At 37.1% G+C, this 12,662-nt stretch overlaps 1 protein-coding gene across 1 annotated transcript in view; it reads right to left on the bottom strand.

Moving 5' to 3' along the window:
- grid2 (glutamate receptor, ionotropic, delta 2) overlaps nt 1-12,662 on the bottom strand; it is a 448,080-nt gene that overhangs the window by 358,762 nt on the left and 76,656 nt on the right. The window contains exon 2 of the mRNA XM_008418414.2: nt 7,649-7,804. Coding sequence (XP_008416636.1) covers nt 7,649-7,804 — 156 coding nt within the window. The remainder of the gene's footprint in view (nt 1-7,648; nt 7,805-12,662) is intronic.

A 12,662-nucleotide genomic window follows, 5' to 3' on the forward strand; every position in this document is an offset into this window, starting at 1 on the left:
AAGTGTGTAAATTGGAAGAGAGAGATCAGGAAAACCTGATTTAAAGGACAAAGATATAAGAACAGGAAGTCTGTGAAATTCTAGCTTGACCAGAGTAGCAAGAAGGAGAGATTATGCTGGTGGATAAGAATAAGTAAAGAATGTCGTGTTCATTTAGTTATACATTTAGGAAACTAAATATATTATTACAAAGTAAGTAGGCCAACGCATGAAAGGTACTTCATGGTATTCTCTGTTGCTCTTTTTGGCTGAAATAGTCTCTCAAATCAAATACTTTATGGCAGCTGATGGTAACATGCATTTTCATCAAACATGTAAAAGATACCCAGGAACAATGGAGAGAAAGACAAAAAAAATTATAATGATGCACAAAATGCTGGCCCAACTTCTTCAAAACATAACTTCAGTATAAGATTTCAATGTCCCGAGTTATGTGTTTGGAAACAAAGCATTAAAAAGGCCAAGTTCTGTAAGATAAAAAATTAATTCAAATTTGAAATTATAGATTAAATAATGCGTAGAACATTTTCAGATAAAATTAAACATAAGTGCAGTTGTGGGAGCTGCTGTGTGACTGAATGGAATTGATGGTCCAGATATGTAAAAAAAAAAAAAAGATTTCAATGACCTCTAACTGCATTACCATTTCATGTGTTAAAACATTCAAAAATAAGTACCGAAACTGGATTTTGAATCAGCAGTAAAGGAAGGCGGTTTCTTTCATTTAACAGCCATTTCGTCTTGCCAGTTTGTTCCGTTTAGCATCTGTGACTGTCTGTGACTCATCAGCTTCCAGCCATAGTCTGGGAACTGACTATTAAATATACAGAACAAAAAACCTGTACACACAAAACCACAGTCTTCAAGGAAACCCCACGTATGAGTCAGTGTCCCTTCTTTTATGCTCGTGGTATTGAACTCTACAAGAACCTGTATTGTTCTTTGTATTTTTAATTGTTCCCTTTGATGTACTTCCCTTGCCTAACAACACAAGACTATGGAGAAAAGTAACCAATGGCTATAGATATATAACAAAGTAGGAATAAACTCAATTTTCAAAAATTCAGTGAGTGGGACAACTTAGACATACATAAGAGGATTATTAATTTTAAGGCCAACCTTTCCAGGAGTGCATCATTTAATTACTTCAAATTAATCCTTTTCCTTAATGAACTTCACCAGGACCAGTAAACATCTTCATTTATTCTGAATTGACAAGTTTGAATGCAGCGTGTAGTTGGAGGACACTGCATCCTTGTTGAGTTAATTAAAATTAAATGAAATAATGTCAATGAAATATTCATGACAACTCAGAGATTCATCAGAGGGAGTTGGTTAAAGCACTGCATCAGGAAATTCTATAAATAACGCTCTTCTTCAGTAAATGAATATTAGTTTCCATGAAATTTGAGCCTGACAACTAAGAATCAATTTATACTCTACTGAAAATGCAGAAATACAATAACATGTTTTAAAAAGCTTCACCTGTGCTTGTGGACCTTGACCAAAGAAGAAATTCAAGTCACTGTCTTGTAAAATGTGCATAAAAAAGCAGTAGACAGAAGAAAAGGAATTTTGTTGAATTTGAGAAAAAAAAACCCATTGTTGTTATGTTATAACTGTCTTTGCTTAAGAGTTGAATAATCCTTCAATATTTTATAATAATAGCCAGTTTTGAGCAACAAAGTTAAGAATGACTCAGAAAACAGTCCTTAAATTGAAAAATAATACTCCAGACAACAAAGCCTCGAATCTTTTTCATATTTGTCACATTACAAACCCAAACTACAAGTAGTGCATGTTCATAACATAAAAAAATAACATTATAAATCTGAAAAATGTGGCGTGCACATGTAGTCAAGCGTCTCAGAAAACCTTGTGGAGACTACAGGAGATATAAGACTGGGCCGAAGCCTCTCATTCTTGGTTCAGATGAAAGCATGCTCTTGTTAGACTGTTTCAGTCAACGCCTCAAATAACGTCCATTTTAGAATCTGGTCAAAAATCTGTGGAAGAAGACCTGGAAATAGTTGTTCACAGACATTATCCATCCAATCCACATGAGCTTGAATGGCTTTGCTAAGAAGAATGGGAACAAATATTTATCTCTAGGTGACCTGTTGTCTAGAGGAAAATCCCAAATGATTGTTGCTGTAATTATAGCAAAAAATGGTTCAGAAAGTTGTGGTTACGGGGGCAGAAAACCACGAATCATTTTATTTCCACAGTGTACTCCTTCACCTCATGGAGGAATATAAGCGATCAGCTGTAGCTTGTAAATAATCTTTACACAGTCAGCATTCAGGTTGTTCTGCTAACTTCAGCCTGGGTTTTCCACCTGTTCTTGTGCACACACAGGGACTAGGCCTGACTCTGCAGCCTCATCCACTATTGTGGTGCTGTTTGAGGAGCTCATAACTTTTCGAGTTATGAATGAGGCAGGCCGATGACCCTGGACTCAACAGCCGTTTCTCCGGAATGGACAAATTGCCAGTCAGCTTCCGCTTGTCTACAATACGCCTTCCTGGTGCTGAGCTCATGTCTTATGACACATATATATTCAGTGTTAGAAGATGTGCTAAATAAAAGGTTAAGTAACAAACACAGAACAGTGCTTTCTACCTTGTTTTTTTTTTTTTTGTTTTTTTTAAACATCATCTGCCGTTGAGACATGTACAATGAATCCTGCATCCGTGCGTTCTGCATACGTTTGCTTTCACACCTGTGAGGTTCTTCACACCTCTGTGGGGGAGTGTTCCCAAAAATGTCCAATCTGAGACCTGGTTTTGAAAAGTGTCAGTGTCAGAGACTCTTATAACTGGAGACGTGCAAACGAGCAGCTAGACTGGAAAACAAAAATGTTATGGTGTCACCGAAAACCAGCTCCATGTAAATGAGGCCAAAATAAAAGAGATGAGCAGTGCATTAGAAAAAATGTTCCATTACACATTCTCAGTCCATAAATGCTTGACTGCTGTTGATGGGGTTATCTTCCAGCCAGTGTCTCCTATCCCTGCAGAAGCTCCTTTTGATTGTCTTTTGAATTTTTGGTAAGCTCACCTTTATTCTTTGTTTTTTCATTGTTCAAATGTCAGACTATAAGGCTCTGCTCATAATTAGCACCAGACGTGACTTGGTTGAGATAGATGCAAGTACACAATGCTTACAAGGACCTTTTAACATCTAGTTTTAAAATTCTACTGGTGTCATTCCCTTCTAGATTTTTAGTCACATTAACGTGGATGGGATTTATCAGAGTAGGAAAATGTACCTTATTTTTCTCTATAAAACTAGTTTAATTTTGACACTAACAATTTTCACATTTAAAAGAGCAAAGCAGTAAAACACCAGCCAGCAATCTTATGTTTAGCAAATATAAAGAACTAGATCATGCTTACCACATTAAATTTTATTTATAGGCATCAGTCAACAAAAACGTCCATACCACAGCATGGTGATGTAAGTGTAGGTTTTGAAAATGAAATATGCTTCACAAAAGTTAGAATTAAATGCAAATTATCTGCAGTTTTAATGGGTAGACTTACTTCCGCTTAACTGTCAATGGCATATGTTCAAACACAACCTATTGCTAGGAAAAATAAAATGTTAACCAGAAATTCTAAAGCGTTCAACTTCAACACACGTGTCCTTAGCAGCATGCTCTGAAGCGTATCTGGTGGTGCTGAATGTCAAGACTAAGTTGAGATGAAAAATAAGGCAAGACAACTATTGAGTTCCCTCCCTCCTGTGGTCTCCTTATGCTTTCCATTTGCTCGCCCCCACCTTTGCATAGACTGTTATCCAATTAGGTGGTTCTTACTGGTTTAATCGATGGAGACATGAGCAAGTACACAATGACATGAATACAGACAGACACCACACAGCTCCACCTGCTCCACAAGCACTGTCTAGGCTGCGCCAGCCATGAAAACGAAGGGATATGGTGCAGGAAGTAAAATGCGAGCGTAAGTGACAGGAGCAGACCCACAATTGTGTGTCATGCAGTGGTGAGAATGTATTGTATGCACAAGCATGCACAAACACAGTGATGTGGATGAATGATAATAGCAGCGAATGACATGAATCCCAGTTACACTAAATGTATTTGTTGATACGTTGAGTTATTTTGACAAACGAATATATGAAAAATGAAATGAAAATTACAAATGTTGTTCTTAATTTGCAGCAGTGCTCATGCACAGCTTCAGTACTTTGTGGAGCTTTTTTTAATTTTATTTTACAACCTCTGAAAACTGTTTTCATTTGGCAGCTACACACTTATTACATCACTGGAATATTTCCCCATTTCAACTTGCAACCTTTAAATCCTATCCCAAAATAAAAAATAAAAAAATTCAAAATATGGTGAAAGATAGTGCCACACTAGAATGTTCTATGGTTTTATTGACAAACAAACTTTGGTTTGATTGGAGATGTGATCAGAACTGCTGTCTTGCATGATTTGAGCCCTTGTGGATTTGTTGGACTATCTTCCAGCCAGGTAGCTGGCCAATAGGTTTTGAACTCCCTTAGAATATTTTTGTGTTTCTTTGACTGTTATGACAAAATGGTGGGAAATTAATATTCTCATCTTTCAGCTTTTGAGGAAGCTCATTTGTTCTCACCTTGAATACCTTTATGGCTGGGATTTATGCATACCGTTAGAACTGAATCAAATGAACATTCAGTGTAGAGTTCGTCAATGCTATGCGTTTTCTGTTTTATGTAATAGTCACTCAAAAGCAGAATAGTGCTTTGAGAAACTTGAACTAATAAATATTTAAAAATCTTTGGGAGGTTAAATATTTCTGTTTGCAGCTGTATGACAGAGTGCAGACAATTGTTTATTTAAACAGAATTGTCTTGTGTCAAATAAAAATTTAGTTGAGCAATGTCAAGGTCAGTTTATACTTTTTTCTTTTTGTCATTGTAGTCATCAGATTTAACATAATGGATTTTCTGGATCTTCACTAAATAAATACTTCATAAAGCACCAAACCACTAGCAGCTTGTAGAGGTGTAGGCCATGCATAGCTGTAGGGATCCTTCTTTCAGTTCCCATCTCCCCCCACCCCTATTATAAAAAGTAACTGTGTAGCAGTTATGATTAATATCACATTTTATGTATCACATGTAACAGAAAGCAACACTGAACTGTGATTGTGCCTGGAAGTCACTAAAATAAATGAGCCATTTAGTCAAAAATGAAGACCCTCTGTGTAGACGACTTAGCACATTTGAAAGGTTGCACTTTGTGATTTACTATGCGTGAAAGATTTTTGCAAGAACCATTTCAGTGTGTCATATTCTCCATCTCTGAAGAACAGGAACACAGGAAAGAAGGGAAAGAAAAAATGAGCTAAAAAAACGAATACAATGCCCTGGAAGTTTAGAAATATTATAAACATAAGAGATGGGAAGTTCAAATGTGGGTTTAAGGATTACTAAAACACAAATTGCAATAGATGCCCAGCTGAATCCTTTTGATCACATGTTTTCCCTCATTTACCTCATCACACCAGATAGAAAGACATGACTAGATCTTACTACTCCAGAGTATTTTGTTGATTTGCATCTTTCCTGCAGCATAATTACATTTCCTATTTGTAAGCTTAGTGATCTCCTACTTAATCCAGAGCCAACCTACACTTCTTCAGCTCTACTTCACAAAGAAAGTGTCAGAGATCCCCAAATGACGAATACATAATAAGCTACCACCTCTGTAAATATGCAGCTAATTATGGCTAGATATTTCAGCAAACACGAATGCAAGGCAAAGTGCTAATTACTGCCTAACCTTTCATGAATGTAAGTAAATCCAGCCCTTGAAGAAAACAGAGTTAATGTGAATTATCTATATGTTAATTCACATTAACATAGAGTTAATGTTCAGTTTACAAACAACAAGTTATATCAATCAAATAATTAACCTTTAAAATGCCAGATTGTAAATGATTTATCAGGCAACATTATGCACAAATTTTATCCAATTTACAAATATAAAAATAAAAAAATGCATGACATTTAGTTGGTGATAAATAGAAGTGATCTGCTGAAATCCTCACATCTGGGACTTTCTATGCAGCGTGTTCATAAACTTTTCTGACTTTGAGAGCAAAGCTGTTCTACACACAAATGTGTCTTCATGCAACAAAGGTTAAAAAATTTATGTCAAGCATCTAATGTAGATTTTTAAAAACTTCAAAAAATTGAATTTACACACAAATCAGCCATAATATTAAAACTACCTGAGTCAACTATTTGTTGCCTAACAGGTCTGATATGCAAGGGAATAGAAGAAGAACGAGTGCCTTTGGATGTGGTGAGTGGTAGCAAGAAAAACATCGGAAAAACATCCACTGCACATTTTAAAATAAAAAAACTAATTTGAAAAAGGTGAAATATATGCTACTTTATCTCCATCAGTCACACTGACATAAACAGGTCCACTACCTGAGGGCTCATGCATGCTGCTCAACAATTTAGTTTCTCCTACATGCTGTGAATCCATCCACACTTGAGGGTTTGCTAAAAGGTTGATCAAAAATATATCTTGAGCAACTCAGCATTTGGTGAGACCTGCAGGCGAAACTTTGTAATGAGTAATTATTGTAATATGAAAAACTAAAAGAATAAATAAGCTTGAGGTAATAGTAATTTATTAATTTTTAAATAATGTCATCAGATAGTTACTTTAAACAGTTCATTCTTCTATAATAAGTAATAAGTAAGACTTTCATTTAAAGTAGTGTTATGTAAGTGTTGTGTTGTTCAATGAACGAATCAGTTGAAGTAAACACACTGAGCACTCACTCATTTGTTCATTTTGCAGTTTAGATGGGTCAGTGTCAGTGTGCTGGTTGGATGTACCAGCACTGTCTCACAAACTATGATAAAGATTTACCCAATCAGAGACACACAGCCACACCAGCACATTCACCGTACAGCCAATCAGAACGTGTGCTGTTCACACACTGCGTGAACGGTACAGTCTCCTGTGATATAGCCGTTCCCGCAGTGACAGAAAAACAACTTTTATTAGATTTCTATAGCTACTATCACTGTCATTCTTGTCTTAAAGCAAGAAAAAAAAATCATTCAGCGTTGTCCGAACACCGCAGTGAGCCACGAAACAGGACTGATCCATTCACGCTGTGACACAGAGCCACAGCACAGGTAGTTGCGAATCAGGATGTGATCCATTCACAGTGCGCTGGGAAATCAGGAGGCACAAAACAAGGGATATCTGGACCTGAGCTGTTCATGCTGATTAACAGCATGTGAGTCGCTCGCTGAATGAATCAGCGCTGCTCTGAACAAATTCACCTTGTGATCTGGTGAGCATATCTGGTGAATGGATCATTCTAATGTACAGATCCTAGTGATTCAGTCAACTCAAATGAACTGTGGTTAAGTCCAGCATCCAAATAAAAGCTTTGAGTGACTTTCCCAAACCCAAAAAATATACTCTGACAATTTTAAAAGTTTATGTTATAGTATAGGGAGTTTTGAAGCAAAAAAAAGGAAGAGTGGATTGAACATTTCACTGTTTAGCTTTTATCCCTGTTCAAACGAGTACAAAGTCATCTACCTTCTACAGCAGAAGAAATTGTCCTTTTAGAACTTTTTTGCCGTATTTTATTCTTACCTTCTTGAACAGCCTGGAAAGGGTTGTTTCCATCAACAAATTCCACAGAGAAGGTGATCTTTTCTGTCTCCAGGATCTCATTGTTCAAGTTGAGATCTGCCACAGCGAGACGAAAAACTTCATCATCTTTCCGGGCCGACTCGTCAAAGATGGCACCTATGGAAAAAGGATCGGAAAAAATTAAACAGAATCCCAGTGAAGATGCTGAAACTACATCTAGCCAAGAGAAGTGCAGATGTCGCAAATAGCAGATAAAATACGTAACTTTTATAAAAATTGTTTTTTCTATATTTGGTAAAATTGTCACTACGTCATGACAGTATAATATGAGACCGATAATCTTTGGAAGAGGAAAAAAAAAGTTCCTCTATCTTATCCCTGTGGTCCTACTGCCAGCTGCAGAAATACAACCAACCTTAGCCATGAGAAGTGTTTTGAAACTTGTGCATGCACAGCTCACACCCTCCTGCTTGCTGTCTGCTACGCTGCAGCTCCTTCCAAAGAGCGGGCCCTGCCGCGAATGTGAATGAACTGTTGTCCTGTAATGATTCTCCGCCATTAGTAAAGGTGCAGCAAACTGGCAACTTGATCAGGGTATGCATGAGCGTGACTGACAATGCTAAGACCTTCCTCCTGGCTCTGATTGGTTCAGACGGACAGTGGTGTATGTCAGCATATTTCGGTAGAAGTACGGGAGAAGGCAGAGGAGCTTGATTTTTTTCACAGATCATCTCTCATGTAGTACTTTCACAACATAATGATGCATCCCTGCATCATTATGCAGGGATGCAACACTGTGATAGTGTTGGATTACACATGGACAGTGAGGGGAGATGATTGGCCCCTGCATTAGTTCAAAGGGTTACAAATGACACCCGATTTGAATACCATCATTCCTGGGAAAACGTTGAGATTAACTGGGTTTATAAATGATATTAAATTAAATTTAAAAAACTTGTTAATTTTAGTTATTTACATCTTTCTGACTATTTAATTGGAATGACTCCTAAAACATGAATGTATTTTCATAACACGTGTGAGAAAGCTGAGCTTTGGAACAAGAATTTACTTTCTATGATATGCATTAAACAAAAGCTTGAGTATCTGGATTGCTGGAGAAAATGAGAGGTCATTTCAAGGTCAGTTATAGGTCAAACGTGACAGTGCGCTGGCCAAAATGAAACATGCTGCACATAGAAGAAAAAAGGAAGAACTGGAGTGCACCATTATGTTAGAGTCAATAAAGTTCCAGTCAGTGCTAAATTAGTCATACAATTAAATGTCAACCAGCCTGTGGGTTGACTAATTGGTAGAGGTGTGGTATTTTCTTTAGAATGTTACACACAATTAACCATGTGCCATTTGCTTTCCTCCCATTTAGCCTCCGAGTTCGACCAACTTTAGCCTTTAAATCCACGAAGGTGCTAATCATGAAAGCCTGATCCATTAAGGCACTGGAAACTCTTATTTCATTGACCGGAAGAAGAAAAAAAAAACGGATGTGTGTGTAGCTGTGCATGTGTTTAGGTTTTGGATTTCTAATTCCATTAATGACCGAGCTACACAGGCTGAGATCTGTTTTCTACCACATATTGAGGTCTGTTGCAGTCTTGTACAGGCTGCAGTTTACAGGATGGAGGTTAAGTGCCAACTTTGCAGTGTGCAAAAGGAACTACGATGTCTCCATTGTGTGAAGAGAAGTACTATCTATGGAGTCTTCCCGAAAAAATAAAATAAAAATACTAGGCCTACATTATTGCCATTTTTTCCACAGGGGATTAACTTAGCCATTCTGATTTTAGTCAAACAGTGTTTAAGCTAAAGTTGCTGATTTAAAAATTTAACCAGATTAATCTCACTTTAGCGCCATGAACACAATGCCTACTTTTAAGCTTGATATATAAATATGCATGCAGAAATGGTTTATACAGAAATGGTGCGCCGGGAATGGAAAATGTAAATAGACTAAACTTAAATAACGCTTTTCAGGTCATTTTGACACTCAAAGCTCTTTACACTGAGTCACATTCACCCAATCGCACTCACAAACGCGCATACATTTATACACCGATATGCAGATCGGTAGGCAATTTGGGGTTATGTGCCTTGCCCAGAGGCACATCGGCATGTGGCAGTGGGAAGCTGGAATGGAATCTACAACCTTCCAATCGGAAGACGACTTATTGACCCACACAGGCACAATCGCCAGGAATGGTTTCCCTAGGAAGGCCCCAGTAATGTAATTTCCCAGTACTCAACACTAAGGGAAACTTACTCCACAACACATTCATACAAGTTGCAGTAAATTTGTTCAGGGGACAACTGATAGATGAGATATATTTTATTTTCTAGTTTTTGGGCGCCCCACCCCTTAGTGTTGCTGCCCTGGGCAAATGGCCATGTAGCCCATAACAAGAACTGCCGCTCTCTGTGTGTCAAGCCCATAACACACTGCTGTGAACTAGGTGACCCTCCGTGAAGAAAGGCTTTTAGGTAAAAATACCTAGAAAGTAGATCAATGAATCTGTCTTATGTAATATTAACATATTAACATTTTCAGATTAATCACATGCGTTAACGCTTTAACGTTGACAGCTCTATTTTAAACTAAAACAAAATGTCTAGGCAACATTAACCCCGTTTTCCAGTAAATTGCTTTGTGGCCTACTTTTCAAACACAATATTGATCCAAATTACCTCCTGAAGGACAATTAATTCCAGAACTTCCATTTTGCATAGTCTTTATGCAGAGTTTTCAATCTTTCTCTACATCAGAAGGCCTCATGAAATATACATCTCTTAATCGTTTAATTCCTCAGCATCTGAAAATATACATTTTCTATTGCTGATTGAGTCTCGGTTAGTATTATACTCATGCAGTATAAATGAGGAGAGGAAAAAGGGGCTGGAAAAAAGCAATTGAAGCAAACACAAAGACATTAACTATTCCATTAGAGTTAAATTATGAATGGACTTGAAATCTGTTTGAGGATGGTACTGCTGGGAAACAATTCTGAACTTTTCAAATGGGACAAATGAAACAGAGGATGGTTTTAGGTCCTATATCTAGGGGTCAAAACAATTGTTCCAATGATGCTAAAATGCTAGCAATAATTTTAATCATTGCTTTAATTTTTTAACAATTAAATTGCTTGTATCTTTGCAGTTGGGTTTTAAATTTGGCTCTAAAAAGTGATATGTACATTTTCAAAATTTGAATTTTAGTGTGGCAAGAGAAACGCAACATGGTTTCTGTAATCTTAGCTTTTTCCAATAATGTTACCACGGCAACATGCTCTCAGACATAGATTAGAAGTTGCTCAGGGATGTACAGCAATCTGTTTTTGTGTGGCTGATTGCTTTGTGTGTGTTCTTATCAAACATCTGATCAGCAACAAATATGTGAATCAAAAGAGTGCAGCAGTCACAGAGTGACTTCAAAACTGAGTAAAATATGCACTTCAAGTGATAATGATCAGTTGTCTATTATCTGCCTTTGGTTCATCTTCTGCCAGCATTTAAGCAGGCCCCATTAAAAAAATCCCACTGTGCTGGCAGAGCCAAACATAAAAGAAAAAGGTTAATATATGAGTAGTATCATACGTGGAAACAATTTCAATAACAGATGTCTACAAGTCATAACATTGATTTGTACTATCTGCCAAATGTGCCTGAAAATGTCTGAATGCCTCAAGGTAGGAAATAAACCCTGATTGTCCAATGAAAAGAGCAATTCAAAATCAGAAGCTCTATAATGATTATAATTTCATATATGCATCTGATCTCCAACATACAAGAGAAAAATAAAATAACCACACAAGAACCTTCTTCATAACATTTTTTTTCTGTCAGAGGATGACTGGAAGTCAATTATTCTTTGTCTGCTTTGTTAGAGCATCACTGCATGTTGACTTACAACCAAAGATGTACAAATCTGTACTTAAACAACATACGGTAGTTTGGATTCTTTCCCCTTTACTATAATGTGACGGTGAGCGGAAAGGCAAACATCACAACATTAATCAGACAGGAAATAAAAGCACTGGATCTTGCTTTACACAGTCGCCTCAAGGGCAGCCGCACACACACACACACACACACACACACACACACACACACACACACACAAATATACATGGAGTGTGTAAGAAGAAAGGCACTAAATCATCAACCCTTTCCCTAACCGTCTCTTCCATGACAACAGCAGCAACAACAGCAGCGGTCAAACTGAACAGATGAGGCATCCTAAAGCCGAGACCCCAAATCATTTGGTCAAGACACATCGATCAGATGTCTACTTGTGGTCAAGTGTTTTGTATTCATTTTCTAGTTTGTTTACACTGATAAAGAAGCAATAAATAACTTGTTTATCTATTTATTGCCCAATGAACCCTTGGGATAGACGAGAAAAAAACGAAAAAAACTGAGGAGGGAGATGTTTTGTACACAATAATAAATCTGTCAGATCGTTCCCTTTGCATTTCTGTTGTACTTCCAGCACTGACTTTAGAAGCCAGCATGCAAAGTATTTTTAATTTAGGAACATTTTAAATGAATCATCTCCAGTAATGTAAAATGTTGAGATGTTTAAAACAAAAAGTACAATTATATAGATACAAATATATCTATAACATAAGAAGTTGTATGTAACTTGTATCTCAAAGACAGAACAAACCTATCCCCTTATATATATATATATRTATAGTGTTACAGCTTCACTAATCCAGCTTCACTAACACATATAAAACACAACTCAATTTTCTTCTGAACTGAAAAAGTAGAATGGTACACTATGTGACGCTGTTATTGTACTTGTCTATAAAGATCAAATAATTGCAGCATAATGATTCAGCACTGTCGAGGCAATGGTTGTTAAGAAGAAGGTGCTGCCCTCTTCTTTTCACATGATGTTTTGCTGAAAGAAGAGGGCAGCACTGAAAGAGGTGCTCATGACAAATGGTTTTCAAACGCTAAACAGTTCCAGCAGCGTTACGATTTGATCATTCAGGTCAGT

Source organism: Poecilia reticulata, linkage group LG9, assembly GCF_000633615.1.
Source record: "Poecilia reticulata strain Guanapo linkage group LG9, Guppy_female_1.0+MT, whole genome shotgun sequence".
Lineage (NCBI taxonomy): Eukaryota > Metazoa > Chordata > Actinopteri > Cyprinodontiformes > Poeciliidae > Poecilia > Poecilia reticulata.